Source organism: Tachysurus vachellii, chromosome 2 (genome assembly GCF_030014155.1).
Source record: "Tachysurus vachellii isolate PV-2020 chromosome 2, HZAU_Pvac_v1, whole genome shotgun sequence".
Taxonomy (NCBI): Eukaryota; Metazoa; Chordata; class Actinopteri; order Siluriformes; family Bagridae; genus Tachysurus; species Tachysurus vachellii.
In genome coordinates, this window is record NC_083461.1 from 13,983,071 (window position 1) to 14,003,487 (window position 20,417).

The following is a 20,417-nucleotide window of genomic DNA, read 5'->3' on the forward strand; positions in this document are numbered from 1 at the left end:
TGTAGGTGACTCGGGGACTTCAAAGTCTTGCACAAGCCACATAAAACAAGCTGCTTTGATTCCTTTCTCACTTCAGAGCCGGAGAGGGAGCATTAAAAGAAGCCCCGATTCCTCTCCTCGGCCTTCCATTCAACCGGTCCCTGAGCTGAACCCCGGCTTCAGCCTCAACGCCTTTTCTCCTCAGACACCCACTTTACACCTAGAGCACATTAAACCAACCTCAGAAACAGCAAGCACAACTAAAACATCCCTCAAACACTCAGCTCCATGGCAGCAGAAATAAAACAGACACACAAACATAAGGCTACGAGCAACAGCGTCGGGATAAAAATGTCAGCATTCAAATTCAAGAAGTGTACAAATTCAGTTGTGTGTGTGCGTGTGTCTGTGTTTTATTTACTAAAGCAACGAGAAGAAGAAGAGTGAATCATAAACATGCACTTTTCTGATAAATATCGTCATTATGGCTTCTCCTGTGCCACAGGGTGGAGACACAAGAAAAGAAAACAAAAAACATTTTACCCAATCATCATCATCTCCCACTGCAAAAAGATATTTGTTATATAACAAAATAATAATTAAAAGACAGTAACTGTATATGTGCGTTGTTGTTGTTGCATATCTAATAATCTCTACATAAAAAAAAATCATTTTGCACCTAAATTACAACCTGCATTAGTGCCTTTCTCACCCCTCCTCTAAGGAATGGCTGCTAAATGGATTTCAACAAGCGCTTTTATAAACAGTGGAGGCAAAAGAGCTCAAGTTTACACACAAGGCCTCATCTAGCCTACAGGGGTTTGCTAAAAATAAATATTAAATATTAACAACTAAATTAATCATTGAGAGGACACTGCCTGTGCTCGGGCTTCAAATCTCAAGAGGAGTGTGTCACGGCACCGAGTATTAGTGCTGAGCTGTGTGTGTGTGTGTGGGTGTGTAATTAAGAAGCCTAAACAGATGACAAATAGGAGACAGTTAAACATTTACTGTGTGTTTCTCTTTCCCTCTTCACGTTAATTTATTTAGTTATGAAAGAAATCAAAGAGGGGTGTTAAGGACTTAACAGGAGACAGGAGACGACAATGTGTTTAAACACCATGCTGGAACACGACAGTTTGCATGGAGGAGGAGGAAAAATTGTTTTGACCTGTATCCCACTCTTTTTTTCAATATAGGATACATAGATTCAAAAAATGTTAATTACATTTTTTCTGCAAGTTAATGTAAACTAAAATAACGTACAACCATTGCTGGTGTAATATTGAATGAAAAAGCTGTGTTGCGTTATTTTCTGTGCTCTGCTGCAGAGAATCAGCGTCAGTCCGCGGCGCTACAGAAATAGTACAGAGAAAGAGAAAGAGAAAGAGAAAGATAAAAGATGGAACAATGCCTCCAGCACACACGTCATATTTAACCTACTTGCAATATCGAACGGAAAGTTATCACTTCCATCGTGGAGGGAAAAACATATAGTGCAGTGAGGGGAGACGCAGGAGCTGAGGAAAAGGGGGAAGACGGCGAGGTGAAAAAGAGCCCAGTGCCACAAGCACATAGAACAACTTTCACCAATTAGTGAGGAGGGAGAGGGGGGGGGAGAGAGAGAGAGAGAGAGAGAGAGAGAGAGAGAGAGAGAGAGAGAGAGAGAGAGAGAGAAATGCAGCAGCAATGCCGCTCAAAGAGCCTAGGCCTCACGGCAAACCTGTCATGCGGCTGGATTGATCAACAGCACCGCCATTTCTAATGGCATGCTGTCATGAAGCAGCAGCTATTGGGAGCCACCTGCCTTTCTGCTTGTAGACAGCATTGTGTGTGTGTGTGTGTGTGTGTGTGTGTGTGTGTGTGTGTGTGTGTGTATATTGGGGTCTATATGTTGCTGGTTTCTCTATAGGGCAGCTGGGTCGTGTAACTCTGCTCTAGCTTGAAGCAGCAGTAAGAATAAGCTGATGTTTTCTTCTGAGCTTCCTGCTTTATCAGATCTCATGTGCTCATGTGTGACACGTTCAACAACACTGCAGAAAAACAATGCACCAGAACAGCAAGACACACACTCACTGTTGAAATATTCAGATGAAGGACACACAGAGGGTTGTGAGCTTTACACTAGTGTGTTTGAAACAAATGAATCACATCACTTATGTACAAAAAATTTAAATAAAAACTGTTACAAGGTGCTAATATTAATACATAGCACTACAATGAACTATTATTATTGTTATTATTATTAGTATTATTATTTTAGAACTTTTCCTGTGCTTATTTTTATATTAAAATAAATTTTTCTAAAGCAACAAAGTTTCGATTAATGCTAATACTTGATATTATTTTCTATTTTTTTAAGCATATAAAAACTAATTCGGTTTTAAATAGTTCTTTAAATAAAAATTTATAATAATAATAATAATAATAATAATAATAATAATAATAATACACAAGACCTAAAATGACTTTAATTACTTGCATTAAATAAATACAATATTACTAGATTTAATACAAGTAATTAAAGTCATTTTAGCTCTTCAAAAGCTGAAATTTTTTTTTTAAATAAATAAATAACATAAAACATTTGTCATTGTGGCATGTGTATGCACACGTATAATGGTGAGTAGAATTTGTGCTAAAACCAATGTAACGTCCAATAAAATAACCGCCTATATGTCCTTCGTTCTTCCTCTGAAGGCCACCGAAGCGCTGCTGTGCTAACGATTAAAAGTCAACTGAAAGTTACAGAACTTCGAGTTCAAGGTGGTGCTCCTCATTTGGAGTGTATGTCACGTACAGGTAACCTTTTTATCGCGTCTGCCTCTGGTCTCATCAGTCGATGAAATTCTCTGCCCGCGGCGGTGGCTTAGCCGAGGGACACCAACCAATAGAAAAATATTTCATTGTGTTAGCATTTCAAATGGCGGGCGGAGGGTGGGTGGTGTGTTTGGGAGAAGAAGAAGCGCTAACCGATAGCTGCTAGTGGAATTAATTGGCTATTCCGAGAATAATGTCCCTTACTCTGGATCCTCGGAGGGCCAAGCGCCGGTGGAGTCCACTTTTTTCGGTGTCTTCAAAAAGAAGACCGCTTGGGGGTACTGGCTGTATTAGGGTTTTAGCTCATTCCCCTAAAGGACGGCAAAAAATAATCAGAAGCACTGAACCAAACTCAGCTAATCCACAGCCTAATTAAAAACACAGAACCCCATTAAACCCAACCATATTGCTAATCAACAAATACATATTTGCGAGAAAAAACTTGTCATTTTTAACACCACATGATTATGCTGAAATGTTTTACTTGTTACACTAAAAAAATGAATCAAAAACTTAAGACTTTGTAACGCATGATATCTGAGAACGGCGGCTTTATCTTGGATTTCAGCCAGTGTTCGATAAATGGCTAAAGATGGCGCTACCATGGAGGTGCTTCAATCCTTTTATTCAAGGGGATTTGAGTCTGAGCTCTGTTCCACATCACCCAAACACATGCAATGACCCTAACTGATATTGGTGCATCTCTTAGTCATATCTTAATCTAACCTTTTGAAAGCTCTACGGCTTTTCAAACTCAAAACAGCATTAAGAATGAGCATTGTTTGAAGCGGGCGAGTAGCCCTGGGAGATGAGTCCTTCGAATTGTCTGGCCTGGTGCAGGGCAGGAGCCCTCTAGACACACAGCTGCTTACAGACACCTAGCAGAAGCTCCAAAAAGAAAGAAGAAACAAATCACGTAAAAATAACCAAAAGTAAGAGTGAATTTTTCCAAGAAGTTGTTCCAGATTTATTCTGCATTGAGTTAGTAGGACTAAGCGCGTGGTGGGTGTCAATTTCATCCCATGGAAAGATGGACGGGCGAATTCGTTCTGCGCCTTTCAGTTGCTCATTGTACATTCCGTCAACGCAGTCAATCTTATTAACTTCCGCGCTGGTTCACACATGACATTTTCTTCAATTTTCTCGCCGACATCAAAAACATCAATTAGCAGCTCGAAAATAGGAAGGAGCGAATGACAGAGCCCGATAACGCTGACTTATTTGAAGCCGAGGGTAAATCTATTCTCCAGTTTCTGAATGTGTTCATTACAATTTACGGTTTCAAAGAAGACCTCCAAATAGCAAAGAAATTAAATTTATCTTGCAGAAATGTCCAGAAACTGCCTTTTTTTTTTTTTTAAATACTACGTCTGTGTCTTGGCCTCAATGGGAAACACAAAGGCGGACAGGCGCTGCATTTATTATAGCAGATCTTTAACTCTGGAAGCCATAGACCACAACATTAAGACCAGTAACAAAGAAATACAATAGATTTGGATTATCCATTGTGAAATATACGGGTCTTCTCTGAATTAAAACCTAGAATTTGGTATAATTTACCGCATGTATATTGCATGTTCTAATAATAATGTTAATGTGTATTATTTAGTTGAAAATGAGGTCAGTGATGTGAATGAGGTTATAAAACACGTGAGAACTCGACAGTTTAAGCATCCATAAATCAGGCATAGATAAATAGAATTCAAATCAACACTTTCAATCAAAATAAATAATAAAGAATGAACTGTGAACTCATTTTTGTTTGTTCTTTTCCACAAGATCACAAACTGCACATAAACAGAGACGTGATGAATGCATTGCTTTCGTCTGTGTGTGTAACTCAATAAAGCTCTGATAGCAACCGTAAAGTAAAAGGCTATTTTTTTGCTGATAGTCTAACACTGTAACTCAGCTTCCGAGTGCTTAAGTTACATCTCTGTTGGAGTGAACAAAAGCAACTTCAGTGGCTATGGAGAGACACTGTGGTGGAATAAATGTGAGGAGAATGAGAGGATCATGTTCCCCTGGCCTATTGATTTCTGATCTTTTGACATTATTTAGTTGCTTTTTATTTTCTCGGCTGTCCGTTGTTCTGCTCGTCACCAGCGACAGCGATGTCCAAACAAGCCACGGTTGGGATATCTACTATCTGTCAGAGGAGCAAGGCTCTTCCCGGCACTGAACTAGCAGAGAGCACTGACACAGTGCCGAGAACTGGCGGGATGAAAATATCACTTGTTATAATGGGGGCTAATCAGATTTCGGATGCCATTTACTTTCTGGTGGAGGGCGTCACAGAGCAGGAGCGGTGAAACCAATCCACTGGCCGTGTTCATCCACCTCCAACGTCTGCCTGCCTCGCTCGGCTCGCAGGTGAAGAGCTGCTGTTCAAGGTGTAGAACATCTCCTGATTGCTGAGCCAGTAGAGGTAAAAAAACAACAAAACATGAAGAGATGCATTTCTAATGCCGAAGGCAGACAAAACCTGAACACTGATCTTTTTCCATTACTCTGAGATTTGATCTTCCTCAGCATTCACTCTGTGAGTCCTTTAGATTAGATCACCATGAACACTGGCTCTATTTTTCTCAGTGTAATTATTTTGATGCGGTCGGCACACACTGTCTATTTCTCAGATGAAAAACACAGAAGTATGCTTATACACACAAACACACACACACAAATACACACACGCACAAATATATACACACAAATACACACAGATACACACACTAACACACAGATACGCGCACACACACAGACGCACACACACAGCTACACACACACAATTATTTTTTGAAATCTCTGAATGCCATTAACTCATTAAATGATTTTATTAAAAAGCCGTGATGAGTGTTTGGGGTAAAACATCAGACTGTTTTAGGTCAAACTCCAGCTATTATTATCCTATCTCTAAATAAACAAATGGTGACAGTAATCTCCTCTGGCCTGACACTAATGGACTTTCAATAAGGTAGGAAAACTAGGAGGGGTGCAGGGTGACCAGGGAATGTTTTTCATGTCCTGTGTCCGCTTTCAGTCTCTCACTCTAGCAGGCGCAGCACAGGCTCTCTCAGGGTGATGACCCGTAAACACGACTTCCCGCTCGTACCAACAGATCCTCCATTTATTTCAATCGCATTTTTTGCCATTGAATTTTGGCCATTTTTTTCTCTGAATAAAATGGCAAAGTGGATCTCATTAAACAATTAAAAGCATTGTATTACATTCGGTCTAATTTCTCTCCTAATGCACAAACATCTTATTCTCAGTCCAGCTTCAGTTAGGCCGTGTCATTTTATCACTCCCCTCCACATCTACCTTTGCAATTACTTTCTGAGTTTGGGATTTACAAATTTGCTCTTTCATGTCCTCTGTTGGCAGATAAGTCTCTGCTCCTGGCCATGAAAGCAGCTTTTTAATGAGCTAAGCTGAGGTTAATTGCTTCGCCAAGATCCCAAAGTCATGTGTCTCAATATGAAATTAAGCCATTTCCCAGAGTTTCCCTGACTCGTTTAATTAAAACACTTCAGTCCAATTTTCATTTCCAACAGAGCAGTAAACTACGACTGGGATCTCATTTCTTTTTTTGTTGTTTTTTAGTGAACATAAATATTTTGTTTTGCAGCAATTAAGCATAAAACGTCTCTAAATATTTTCTAGCCTCAGTGATGATGTGTACAGCTGCAGAAACAACACAACCACTGTGAGAGCGTGTCTGAACTGGATATTACAACAACAACAACAACAACAACAACAACAACAACAATAATAATTAATAATGAGCATTTTGGAGTATTTTGGAGTATAATAGTACTGTGCAATGTTCTGAGTAAATTCTCTCCCACACAGCACACACTAACTGACCGTACATTCACTTGTGATTAGGAATTACATGAGGTGCATCTGCCCATATGAGGGACCTTGTAATTAACAATAGTGTGAATGTGTTAAGGTTAGTCTCTCGTTGAGACGGTTCACTTCCACTGACAGCATAATTACGGGTTTGCTCAGTTGGCCAAGCATTTCACTAAAAACTAATTCAATCCATCTTCATTTGGCCGGCGCCGCCCCCTCTGATTGATGGATAGTTATCATTAGCCAGTGACAAAGTCGAGCATGCAGAGGGAAATGTGATAATTCCCAAAGCTAATGCTGGGCCACTGGTGGATGCCACCTCTCGCTCTATTACACACACACACACACACACACACACACACACACACACAGTGATGTGTTCTCCTGGCCCTGTACATACATTATCGTAAGAGTTGGGCTGAGAAACAGCACAGAGTTATGGGTTACTGACTAAGGTGCTGCCTAAGTGGGAGAGGGCCTGCTCCTAAACACACACACTCACACACACACACAAAAACACACAAATACACACACACACGCACACACACACACACAGAGCGGTCTTATGTATAACGCTGTCCAAAACTAACCACAGGCTGCTGATTAACGGAGACTCGTCTGCTTCTCTATATTTTAAGTCTACGTCTATATAAGGAGGCAGCCATATATCTTAATTATGTGTTCTGTTTTTTGCTCCAGAGGGAGGCTGCAATAGTCCTTGCTAAATGACAGCCTTGCAGCCTCGCAGGTCTGTGTTTGCAGACAGCACTGGAGATTACACACCTCGCTCAGTGCCTGAAGAAATACGCTTTAAGGCCAAACTCCTCCAAAACCCAGTGGCCGACGCTGACCGCTAACGGCGGCTGCTAACTCCTCCCCGCCACGGCTACAAAAGCAGAGCCGGAAGACAGAGCACCGGCGTCCATGACACCTCATTATCTCACACTCAGGGGTTAGAATGCGCTTAGAGCAGGCAGCTGGACTCTTTGTGTGCACATAAAGCTGCTAAAGCTGTGACCCAGGCCCGTCATAGAGAGGCGCTCTAGCCGTGATTATCCACCGTCCCTCTCTGCTCTTCTCCTCTCCTCTCCCCGGGTTTCAGGGTCAGTGGCACTACAGGAGCACGCCTGGCCCTGCCATTTCACTGATTGAATTTTGTCTGGATCCTTCAATCGATTGTGTGCGATGACCCCTGGGAGAACCTTGTGAGAACACGCACACATCCTCTCAGCATTAAGGAGAGCATCTTCACACACCATGCTCACACACCAGGGGACATGCCAGGGGGCCAGCAGCACCTCACACACACATACAATAATAATACTAAAGGCAACAACACTAAAATAGGTGCTGTTAAAAAAATATACAAACCTGTTTATATAAATAAATGTGATAGGATGGAGCTGAATGACACGACCGTGTTGACTGTTTATGTAAAAAAGTAAATCCCAATGACTTTTTCTTTGAGATATTACAGGCATATAAGCAACTGTGTATAACATTAGGAGAAACCTGACAGAATCCACTTAAAAATAACAAGCAACACATTTAAGCTTAAAATGTATTTTTATACTGTTACTATTTATTTAAATAACAAAGTGTTATTTAAATCACTCTGGTCCATTTCCTCAAATGCAGCTGTACCATTTTTCTCTTAACTCTGTGTGTGTGTGTGTGTGTGCGTGTGTGTGTGTGTGTGTGTGCGTGTGTGTGTGTGTGTGTGTGTGTGTGTGTGTGTGTGTGTGTGTGGTGTTTACTAAAAGTTTTTTTGAAAGTAGAAAAGGCTGGAACCTGTGCTCTCTTGTTCTGATCCACTGTAAGTGAGGAATGTGAGCCATCTGCAAGTCTTAACTAATAAAGCTTTGATTCTGAGCTTAGAGAGAGAAGTCGTAGGAAATGTATACGTGCTCACACACACACACACACACACACACACACACATACACACACACAGAGACACAAGCACACACGCAGACACAAACACACACACACTCTCACACAGAAACACAAGCACACACGCAGACACAAACACACACACACACACACACACACAGAGAGACACAAGCACACACGCAGACACAAACACACACACACTCTCACACAGAAACACAAGCACACACGCAGACACAAACACACACACTCTCACACAGAAACACAAGCACACACGCAGACACAAACACACACACACACACACTCACACAGAGACACAAGCACACATGCAGACACAAACACACACACACTCTCACACAGAAACACAAGCACACACGCAGACAAACACACACACACACACACACACAGAGACACAAGCGCACACGCAGACACAAACACACACTCTCACACAGAAACACAAGCACACACGCAGACACAAACACACACACACACACACACAGAGACACAAGCACACATGCAGACACAAACACACACACACACACACTCACACAGAGACACAAGCACACATGCAGACACAAACACACACACACACACACACTAAGATGGCCAAACACAGTGGCAGACACAGCTTGCTAGGCTCCAGACCCTGCAGTTTGTTTAGAAACACTTGAGTTGACGACACCCGAAGGGTGCAATTAAGGCCAATTACAGGCTGTGGTTTTTATTAAGAGCTACAAGCTGGCCAGGCCGAGACACAGTGTGTGCAGAGGAAGCATTCAGATCTCTCGATCTCACTCTCTCTGTCCTACACACACCCCAAATATCAAAAACTCAGCATGTGTGTAACAAAATATAATACTTAACTGAAAAAGCCAAACTAAAAACCTTTCAAATTTTCAAGACTCGGGTCAATAGATCAGTGACCCCTCATGCTCCAATGAGGTTATAATCAGGATCAACATGAGAGATGAGACACACACACACACAGAGTGAGTGAGCGAGAGAGGGAGAGAGAAAGAGTGAGAGAGAGAGAGTGATAGAGAGAAAGAAAGAAAGAAAGAAAGAAAGAAAGAAAGAAAGAAAGAAAGAAAGAAAGAAAGAAAGAAAGAAAGAAAGAAAGGGGTCGCAAGCTGTTGAAATGTGCCACCGCTACACACTTGTACAATAGAGTGCAGTGGAAATAGACTATACAATTCGAAGCCTTTAAAACAAAAAAAATCACATATTCAGTGATTATCTCACATTCAAAAGCAATTCATCATTATTCAGTGCAAAAGAGAAGAAAACACCAGAAAATATCAAAAGCCTGGCCCCGGCTTTTGATGAAAATAGTAGGGGCAGATGTCACAAAGCATTTTGGGGCTTCGGTCATGTGACCCCATGCTGGGCTTACTCGGGATCATGAAAAGTGAGCTACAGCTGTGACGGAACAAAACACAAGCACATCCTACTGCATTCATCAAGGCATCACAAAAATCAGCTCTGAATCAATCAGCCGTTCACACGGCGAGGGAAGTGCTTTCCTCTTTGTGTTCCTGTTATTGGGCTGTTTACTGATCGTTATCATCCCCCTCTCCTCAACATCGTGCTTGGACACGTTTCAAAAAGCCATGCATCTCTTTTTTTCTTTCTATTTCTGTAAGGAACCCCACTCCTTAATGGCTTTCAAAACAGGAAGCACAACAATAAAACTGAAAAGTGAGAATGCTCACTGTAGACATGTTCTCATTTTGGAGCTTGTATCTCACTCTCTCTCTCGGTCTCTCTCTCTCTCTCGCTCTGTCTCTCTCTCTGTCTCTCACTCTCTCTCTTTCTCTCTCTCTGTCTCTCTTTCTCATACATGCACAGAAGCTCATACACATGCACGCAGATAGATTGACCTTCATACACTTTACACCCTGTCTGGAGTGGCTCCTTTATATGATACAGATACATTAGAGAGAAACTAAAGCCCTGTCCTTGCCAGTCAATGGCTATGTGTCCAATATCTTTAATGACTTGAGTCGAGTTTTGCATTTAGAAGTTTTCCGAAATTGGGACAGATGTAACCACTACTGCTCAGCCACTTGCTGAGGTGACACGTTCCTGTGAACTTGAATTTATATACTTATATAATTGTTATATCAAATCATGAGTAGAACTATTCATTACCATCATCAAAACATTGTCACCAAATTTGATCTATCGATATACGTTTTCCTCATGCAGCGTGATATGCTTTAGTCTGCATCTTCTCTTATCTTTACACCAACTTCCACCGAGGCTCTACTTAAGAATATGTTGGCAAATATGGATGTATGTAGTCCATGCAGCTAAATCTAAAAGTTGTACTGGCGGCCAGAAAGGTAAGCATTTCCTTAGCTGAATATAGAAAACTTTTCTCTTATATTTGAATAATAATAAAAATATAGTTTTGCACTTAAGTCACCGACTGTGTGCAAAATACATAAGAACTAATAAAGGAAATCAAGGTGTAAATCTCAACAGAGCTGTAAGATACACTGCCATCAAAGCCAGTGTACATCCACGCAGCAACGCTCAAGGCATGTATGCATCAGAAAGTCAGATGAACTTTGTCCACATTCCTCTGATGCGTCATTACAGAACCTCTCTGAGCATAAACCTGTACAGATCTCAGCAAAGCCAAACCCCATCCAGGAGTCTCAACACGACAGGAAAAGTGCTTTTTTGCTTCCTGACTCAAAGAGCTTGGAGAGACAGGTACACAACCTTCTGCACAGTTGGATAAAACAAATCCTAACAGCACAGCTACACCTGACCAAAGAACTCCTTTTCTTCTCAGAATCCTCAAATGGACTGCGTTGTCTCCTGGCACCCTGAACCTATCCATCAATTCAGTCTAAAAACGGTACATGCCCCTTCCTCCGCAAGCGTGAGCAAGCCCTCCCCCACTGATTCCTCCCAGTCGAGGCCTTTTCCCTGTGCGGTGCATTTCCACAGCAGTGTCATCTTTTCTACTGGTCCACTTTTAACCGACTTTTACTCCAGTGGCGGAATGTACAAACGGTGAAGGCGGACGGGAAGAAAGAGAGAAAAACTGATACATGCGCTATAAAGTTTTGTCTATTGATTTCTTTTTGATGCACGGACCAAAAAAAAGAGCGGGAGTTCAAAGCCAAAAAGGTCTTTTTTGATAAGCGCTACAGTAGTGGTGGTGGTAGTAGTTCAGGAAGCAGTGCTGTTAGACGGAGAGTGTTTGCGTGGATTTCTTTGTTCTGGTCGTGATGTGGTTGTGAACCAGTTTGATTCATCACAAGGTTTACACATGCAATGACACCTGCCATGGTTTCAGTACCTACTATACTAAAGCACTGTACGTATGGTCATGTAAATAATGCTAGAATGCCTGGTAGAAGAGAGTGAGAAAACAATATGCAAATAAATAGATCAAAGACAGCAAAAAATGTGGGAGCAGAGAAAAACACATTGCTGCATAGTGGACACAAAAAAAGGATAAGGGTTTGGACGCAGAATAGCATCCCTCCAGAGCGTGCCCAATCCTGTGATCTGGTGTCGGCGAGCGTGTATGCCCTGTGTGAAGGTGTGATGAGCGCTCGGCCTAAGCTCTCTGTGATGTGCTGCGCTGTCCACTGGGGGCTACAATTAGACCATCAAACTCATTGCAGCCGGGAAGCGGCACACATCTCCAGAGCCTCTCGCTCCAAAGAGACGGCCAACTTGTAAGACTGGGGGAGGTAAGCTTTGATGTGCCATGCACAGCAGAAGCCTCCCTTTTTGCTCATATTAATGGCAAGGAGATATAACAATTAAAAGAGAAAAGCAGCAGGCATAAAGGCAGGCAGGCAGGCAGGCGGGTGGGTGGTTAGGCGGGCGGCCACCACCACTACTTGTGTGCAACCAGCATTAGCATAGAGGACCTGCAGCAGACATGGAGGTCACAAATGGAGTGCTGGAAGAGCTTTCCGAGCCACTTGAGATGCATTACTACCACTCTCGAGGATACACAGAGGACGAGGGAGTTCAAAACTCAACGGTACAATAGAAAACTGAAGATGTGAGCCATCATATGTGTTGAGATTTAACAGTATGGTTGATGGTTGAAAAAATAAAAAAGAGTCCTGTTGTTGTTTGTTAAGTGACTCAACACAATATAAACCCCTAGAAGGAAAACCTCCTGATAATCTTAGAGATGTTTAGATCCTTGTCAGAGAACAAAGTCTAAGGTTTAAATATAAAATAAATTCTGCTTAATACTATAATCCAAATGCCGCACCTTTGTCACTTGTCACCACAGTGTCATTTACATTAAGATCTACTTTCGTAGAGGGAGTGCGAGTAAACACCAGACGCTCTATCTTCTGATACCATCATCAGGCCTTCCAAGCTAGACAACCACTTATAGGCCATCGAAAAGTTCTAATTAAAGACTCCATTTAAGTGTCGCATAAACACATAACAAATAAGAATCACTGGGCTATGCAATGCGAGAAAAAAAAGACAAAAAACAAAACCCTGCTATGTATCCAAAGGTCTGTGGCAGCATCATCTGAGCTTTCCACATACCCGTCTGGTGATATATAAAAAGAAAAAGGAAGAAAAAAAAAACAGACTCGTGAGGAAGAAACGTCTTGTTACGGAGGAACAGAGCATGTCGCAGATGAGAGACGGACAGTGTTCAAAGAGACGCAGGCCAGTGAAGCGCTCGCTTGCTCGCATCTCCTCCATGCCGCTCTGTCCTTAATGAGCCTCCCTGTAAAGCCCGGGCTCTGCAGCTGTCTGTCTCTCTCCAATCATGGCCTACCGCTTTATCCACACACGTTCGCTCAGCTCTGTTTACCTCTTCCAAAACGGCTGTTAACAAAACAAATGAATAAATAAATGGGCAAATGAACGTGTTCAGTTAATGTTAATAATGCATGAAAACTAAGCGGAGTTTTGACAGCTCTCCAGCTGCAATAAAGCAGAGGAAATCTCTGGTTAAAACAAGAGATTTGGGTAAAAGGTTTTAGTGCTGTCCATTTAGTTAGAGACACAACTGAACCTTGTGTCCCCTTTTTACCTGCCTGTCAAATTAGAGACACTGCAGTGTTTCTGTGTTCAACACTCTGCACAAGAGACACGTTCTTCCTTTCTACTGAATAAATGACCACCAAGACGTATTTAAAAGTACGACAATACACATCAACGAGATCGTTTACTAAGCTGTTCAAGAAGAAAAACCCTCGCAGGAACAACAACAAAGACAAAGTACATAAAAAAATAAAGAGTGAGTTATGACTGGAAAGAATGAAAGACTTCTGTGTCACTTTTGCTCTTTAGACACAATGAAGACAGATCGGAGATAATACTAACTGCACATACTGTGAAGAAACATCAAAACAAGATAAACAAGTAAAAAGCCACGTAAAAAGCACCCAAACGTCTGAGAGGAATAAAACCCGATAAATTGGCGTCAAGATCTCACAAAAGGGTGAACTGACACACATCTGAAAATGATCTGTAGGAGGGGAATGTGAAAGGACAATGCAAAACTGCATCGAAATTAGATCCCAAGTGTTCCTAAAGTATCGTTCTCCTGCTCTCAGCGAGGCCTCGCAGAATAAACCTGATTCGGGTCGGCTTAAGAGCTCCCTGGAAGCAGTCAGCATTCCAGCAGCCAATGCACACACACACACACACACACACACACACACACACACACACACACAAAAGTGTTAAAAATTTAAGTGTCACGGCGCATTCAGTTACAACAATAAATTATTCTTTGGGAATGTCAGATTGAAGGTTTACCCCTACTCCCTAACACTCATTCACTCATTCTGTTCTCCTCACTCGCAGTCACACACTCACACATAAATGTACACTCTTCCCGCCTCTTGAGCTCTCTTGAAATCTCCCTTGGCACATTACGTGGCCAATCTGAGTGTCCATAAAGCATGCAGTAATTGTACCTAAAGCATTTCGTCCAACCTAAACAATAGATTAGTGAAGGAACATGCTGTGGGACACCGTGCAATTTCAGTGGACCACAAACGCCTTCCCCTTCATATCCCTAAAGACCAGCTTCCATATGGTGGAATTTCATAATGGGAATTTTCACAGCCACAAATTTGGTGGAAAGTGCTATTCATTTTCACTGCAATTAAATTATTGCGCAAATCTATCTGGGTTTTTTGATGGAGGGTGTGGGTAAAGGTTGAGGGGGGGGGCAAGTGTTACTAAAACAAGCGTAGCACATCCAAAAACAGCTCCCCTGCTATAAGGCCACCCAGGGGAAGCAGTGTAAATCACTCATTCGTCTCCCCCAAGTTCACCTAAAACTTCCTGGAACCAGAGTGAGTACACTTAAATATAAATAAAGATTGAAGTGGAAGAAGTAACAGTGATTATGTAAAGTGGAACAAAAAGGGAAAAGAAAAAAGACCACTCAGAGCTCATAAAAAACATCCAGTATATTAGTAGTCCAGATGTCCCCTGTGCATTACGCTCACACACTAGATGACGGCTATCACGGCTAACTACTTAGTTAACACAAATCATTTTTCATGTCGCACCGCACAATGATTAAACACACCAGGAGCCTTTTTTTTTCCCAATTCATAAAACAGCTGCCTCATGCTAAACTGTGAATAAAAGGGGCATTTTTTTTACTGTGCTTCATCCTTATCTTGTCCCTTCCTCTTCCTCCTCTTCTCTCTCTGCCACTTTCCCAAGCTCCTCTATTACAGGCCTGTGAAAAGAGGTCATGTATCAGTTTACTGAAAGTCCCTCTCTGACCACACGACCCCCCCACAGCCTGCTCAGCCCCATGTCATTCCATCACTCTGTCCCTCCCTCCCTGCTTTCCTCCCTACCCATTCTATTCTTCCATAACGCTGCCCAACAGCTCCGCCCCCTCGTCTACCCACAGCCCGATACTAATTGGTAAATCTGTCGAACCATAGCAGGCCAACAATAAGACACCTGGAGTTCTGTCAAAACACGTTTCTCTGTGAAACAGCCTCAAGTGCTAATACTGTACCAGCTAACTCGGCCAACCTCTCCCTTAACACCACAAGGTGTGTTTGCATGTGGGGGTGTGGTGTGGGTGTGGGAAACAAATATGGATTATACCCTGTTATCATGGAACGCACTGTTGCTTGAATTGTGTGCGTTCTTTAAGCATCCTGATCTATCTCATGTTGGTGTTACAGTATGTTGTTGTGGTCGTTAAAAGAACCTTAATTAATACATTTTATTTTTTTATTCCAGGTCCTTACCACCATAAATAAATTCATATCTATTCCAACAATGTTTTTATGTGATTTTTAAACCAGATTTTATGTTCAATTTTATTGTCTACTGGGTCGCTGTGGATTAAAAGGTCATTAAACGTATCGTGAAAATATAAATGTGCTGAAAATAAGGGAATCTCTACATACAGATTCACAAATGTCCTGTGGTTCTTAACAAGTTTTAAAATAGGTGTCTGAAAATGTTACACTTTTCAAACCGATGCAAGACCTAAATATCACAATGAAGGAACATGAGTAAAGTCCCTCATAAGAGAATGACCCATGTGAGTGACCCAGTGCAGGTTCATACATATATTTGTAAAAAATATTGGTCCTACATTGTAGATATAACCACAATGACATTCTATTCATGCAATGGCATAATTACAATTACTTGTTTTTGACCATATCACAGATGTGGTATGTGGATGTGGTAGCTCAGGGGTTAAGGTGTTCGGCTACTGATCGGAAGGTCATGGGTTCGAACCCCAGATCCACCAAGCTGCCACTGCTGGGCCCCTGAGCAAGGCCCTTAACCCTCAGTTGCTCAGTTGTAAGTCACTCTGGATAAGGGTAAATGTAAATATCACACAGTCTGAGTGTGTATCCCCTTATAGACTGACTCACAGGAAATCCTAAAGGAAGTTCCTTCATCAAAAATCTCACACATTTTCAGAACCCTCTCCTGTTTTCTCCTTCCATAGACAAAAAGTGAACTGTACTGTTTCAGATCCACCGCCGTGCTGCAGTGTTGCAGTGAAATTGTGTGCAGCCGAGTTTAAAAAGGCGATCCAGCTTTAGTTAAGACATGCGGTGTACACATTTGCTTGTCATGCTTGTCAGTGAACTCTCTCTTGCACACATGCAAAACAGGCACGGGCAGGAACACCTATGGCAAAAATATGTGGACATTTAGATCAACATTTTGCGTTCAACTCACTTACAAACTCCCTCTTCATGCACTCACACCCTCAAACACATGCTAAGGAGCCCCACCCCAATCTTGTCAAACAAGTTCTGGCAGCAACATTTTGCAAAACCTCTGTGCAAGGTGGGGGTGGGGAAGAAATGGAAATCTGGTTATTCACCGAGCATAAGACCTCTTCAAAAGCTGAGTCCATTATTACCTACATGCAGCGAGGCGATCAATGAGCAATTGATCAGTGGAGCAACTCAAAGAGCTATTCCCTCGACAACTTGGCGACGAGCTCTTGCCACAACGCAACAGCTCTATTCACAATGCTAACTGTAAGAAGATGAGCTGAACATTTTCAGTCCCCTGATCTCCACGACAACGTTGCATTTGGCAGACCAAGGCTACTCATTGTACGGTGCCCTTTTGAGCCCCCCCCCAACTATTTGTGTCCACCGAGGAGGGTCTAGGCGTGAACGAGACACTCTGCAGCAGTGTACCATGCCAGTCTGTGCCTGGCAAATGCTGCCAAGCACCTCTCTTTCTCTGTCACACACACACTGCTTTCCTCTTAATAGATCGTTTCTCTGCCAGTGGACAAGAGGATAATTAAGGCAGATAGACTGCGGCCTTGTCTCGTGCAAACATCCTTAACCTCTTCCCACATGACACGTCGCTGCGCAAGCATGCGCATAAACACGACCCACTCTGCTTCCTCACTCATACGCTGGCATACGTTCAAGCCCAGATGCCAGAACTGAAAAGCAACCTCTTCATGCCAGCTGCTTCAGGAGAAAGAAAAAGAAAGAGAAATAATCGCCACCATTCCGGAAGATGAGAGGAAAAAATAATTTACATAACACAAATGCTGCTCCATAGCAAGAACGTTTACAAAGATGACGCTCGAAAGACGACGAGGCTGTTAGGAGAACGCCTGGAGGGACTGAACGGTTTAAAAGTCCCGCAACAGACCAAGCCGAAGTTGAGCACCTAAATGTTGCACTTATGAATTCAATGAGCTGAAAGGTGCAGCTTCACTCTTCACCTGTCCACAACACATGTAGAGCATAGAGGTTAAATGTATAAAATTAATCTCTAAGAATTCTATTGTAATATTACAATAGAGTTTTATAATTTTATAACTTAAAAAAAAAATCTAAATTGATTTGCATATTCCTATAAGATCCGTGGAACTAAAAAGTTGGAAGTTATCGTTCCATAACACACACTCTTTCACCTGAGTCATATGAATCTAAAACAAACCACTGACATCCTTTTTCACGGTAGTCCCCATTTACAGTCTATTTCTGAGGTCTGAGGTCACACTTAGGTTCCCATCTATTCGTTTTACACAGCAGGACACCTACACTTTACTCCACACACACACATGCCATAAGAGCAGCCAGGCATTTCTTGACTGTGAGGCTGTAAACCCGAGTGCATCCTCGCTGCGTGAATGAATGCACGGCTGTGTGAAGCATGCGGACGGTCAGCCAGTGTAAACTAGAGGGGTGTGTAACGAGAGTGCCACAGTGCTAACATGGTCGACAGGGGCTTCCTGCCAAATAATGAAAGGTTAGAAGAGGGACAGCAAAAAAAAGGGATGAGAAAGAGAATGGAGGATGGAGGTAAATATTTTATAGACCGTTAAAAATGTTGATGCTAAACACATGCCTCAGAACGCAACACAAATAGACAGGCGAGCTTACTTTATCCTAAGTTTATCCTATCATGTGACTCGTTCAATTCAGGGCAGGATGTTGTTGAACAAACCCACACACACAGGATCATCATGTTCCTTATACAATACAATGGGTGGCCTGAGTGCTAAGAGCAGGTTAACGAAGATGGGAAGGTTTAAGAGCACACAGGCTGATAACCTTGTCACCGTTTGCTCTCAGTAAAGAGCCCATTTCCCAGAGGTTTCTTTATCACAGCACAAGCTACTGCTACATTTGGCTTGAGAAAATTGAAGTTGTGTTTGTTCCATTGATCCTGTACCTAAATACATGTGCTCAAGATTAGTACTAATGCAAACTTACGCCATTTTGGGTGGCGCTCACAATAAAAATACGCTGCATAAAAGATGCAGAGAGAAACAAACATACAAACAAAAAAACCCACTGAGTATTGTAAATGGTTATTGGTTTTGTGTGAGGCATCCATATGGGCATAAAGTTATTTAATGTCTCTTAAATGTCTTTGGCATGTCTTCTTCTTGTTCTTCTTCAGTCAGCTATCTTGATCAGTAATTTTCTTTTACCAAGTGAAAGCTGGTTAACCAAACGGCAGATGAACAATCTTATTTCAAGCTGGTGTCACTGAAAAGATGATAGAGTTACTCTTTTTGTCATCAGTGTGACCAGTCTATTTAGCCCTCAATTTGGTAGAAAATGAACAAGCACCAAAAGTTCTGTCAGGCAGCTTATTTTTGAATGTTTGGGAGAGAAACACGCTATGTTGTGTCTGGGTGAGAAAGTGTGTGGTGGGGGTTGGGTGACTACAGGAAAAACTCTGGCCATGTTCAGATTACATCCGCACACAGGCTATGGCTAAGCATGATAGCCTGTGATCGTGCTCACATTCGACAGTGATAAGAACGTGAAGTGACCATGAGTTTTAAACGACTCAGTGAGTTTAGGACAGGAAAGGCCTTGGAAAAGCTGCAGGCAAAATGCCAATCGTGTGCACACCATCAAAAGAGACGGAACACAGTGCACAGTACAGCTCTTTGAGAAAGACAGCGAGAGAGCTGGTATGTGTGAGAGAAAGAGAGAGAGAATGCACTGGAGTTCAGTCTGAAGTCTGTGACACTGGGGTGCTCATTATCAGCGAGGGGGCAGGGATTTCCCAGCAGGCCTCTGGCCCTCCCAGCTATTGTCCAGCCGGTCCAGGTGCACCACCATTCACACACACACACACACAAAATAGAGCAAATTACCAGGCAAAACTGTCCCTGCACCATCCTGACACAGCCTGCTCCGTCTCACACACTCAATGGGAGGTTGAGAAGATGCAGTGCACTGAGGAACTTTTCTTGAAATATTCTCCCCAATATGGCTGGACTCCTAGCTGGATTAAAAAAAAAACTGTGATTCTATGTCGAGAGTTCATCATGGTGATCGCTGATGTTAAAGACTGCACAGCATTCAGAGGTACAGAATGCAGGGTTTCAGGTGGGAGGTCCCGCTCTGTATGAACTGCTCACATTCCATTACTTCCTCACTACTAATTACCATACACTCGGAGCTGGCACAAAACAGAACTCTTCCCTCACCCCCACCCTCCTCCTCCTTTCCTCTCCCCTTTCTCAGCATCCTTGTGGTTCCCGCGTTTTACACACACACACACACACACACACACACACACACACACACACACACACACACACAAGGACAGTTTCTATTTTTGTGGGACATTTACATTGTCTTGTGTTTTTAATGCCTCATACTATAAAAATAAAAACTTTTTTTTGGTAAATCTCCAAATTGCAATGCACTCTAAATGTAGTCCTCACAAAGGGATAAAAACCTACGCATTCAATCAGCAGTGAAACCCGGTGGGGAAACAGTTAACACTCCAGCCATCCTCTGCAGCCAGTGAAAGCCCTGAACACAATAGAGCCATTGTCCAGCCTCAACAAGACCCAGAGGAAAGGGTGGTGAGTGTGTGTGTGTGTGTGTGTGTGTGTGTGTGTGTGT

The 20,417-nt window shown here is 42.4% G+C and overlaps 1 protein-coding gene across 12 annotated transcripts in view; it reads right to left on the reverse strand.

The window, feature by feature from the left end:
* Nucleotides 1-20,417, reverse strand: part of tcf7l2 (transcription factor 7 like 2) — a 73,451-nt gene that overhangs the window by 25,089 nt on the left and 27,945 nt on the right. For 4 of the 12 annotated variants that reach the window (XM_060857823.1, XM_060857813.1, XM_060857832.1 and 1 more), the window contains exon 5: nt 5,076-5,213. The exons of the other annotated variants lie outside the window; for them this stretch is intronic. In XM_060857823.1, the coding sequence (XP_060713806.1) occupies nt 5,076-5,213 (138 nt within the window). The remainder of the gene's footprint in view (nt 1-5,075; nt 5,214-20,417) is intronic. 12 annotated transcript variants of the gene reach the window in all.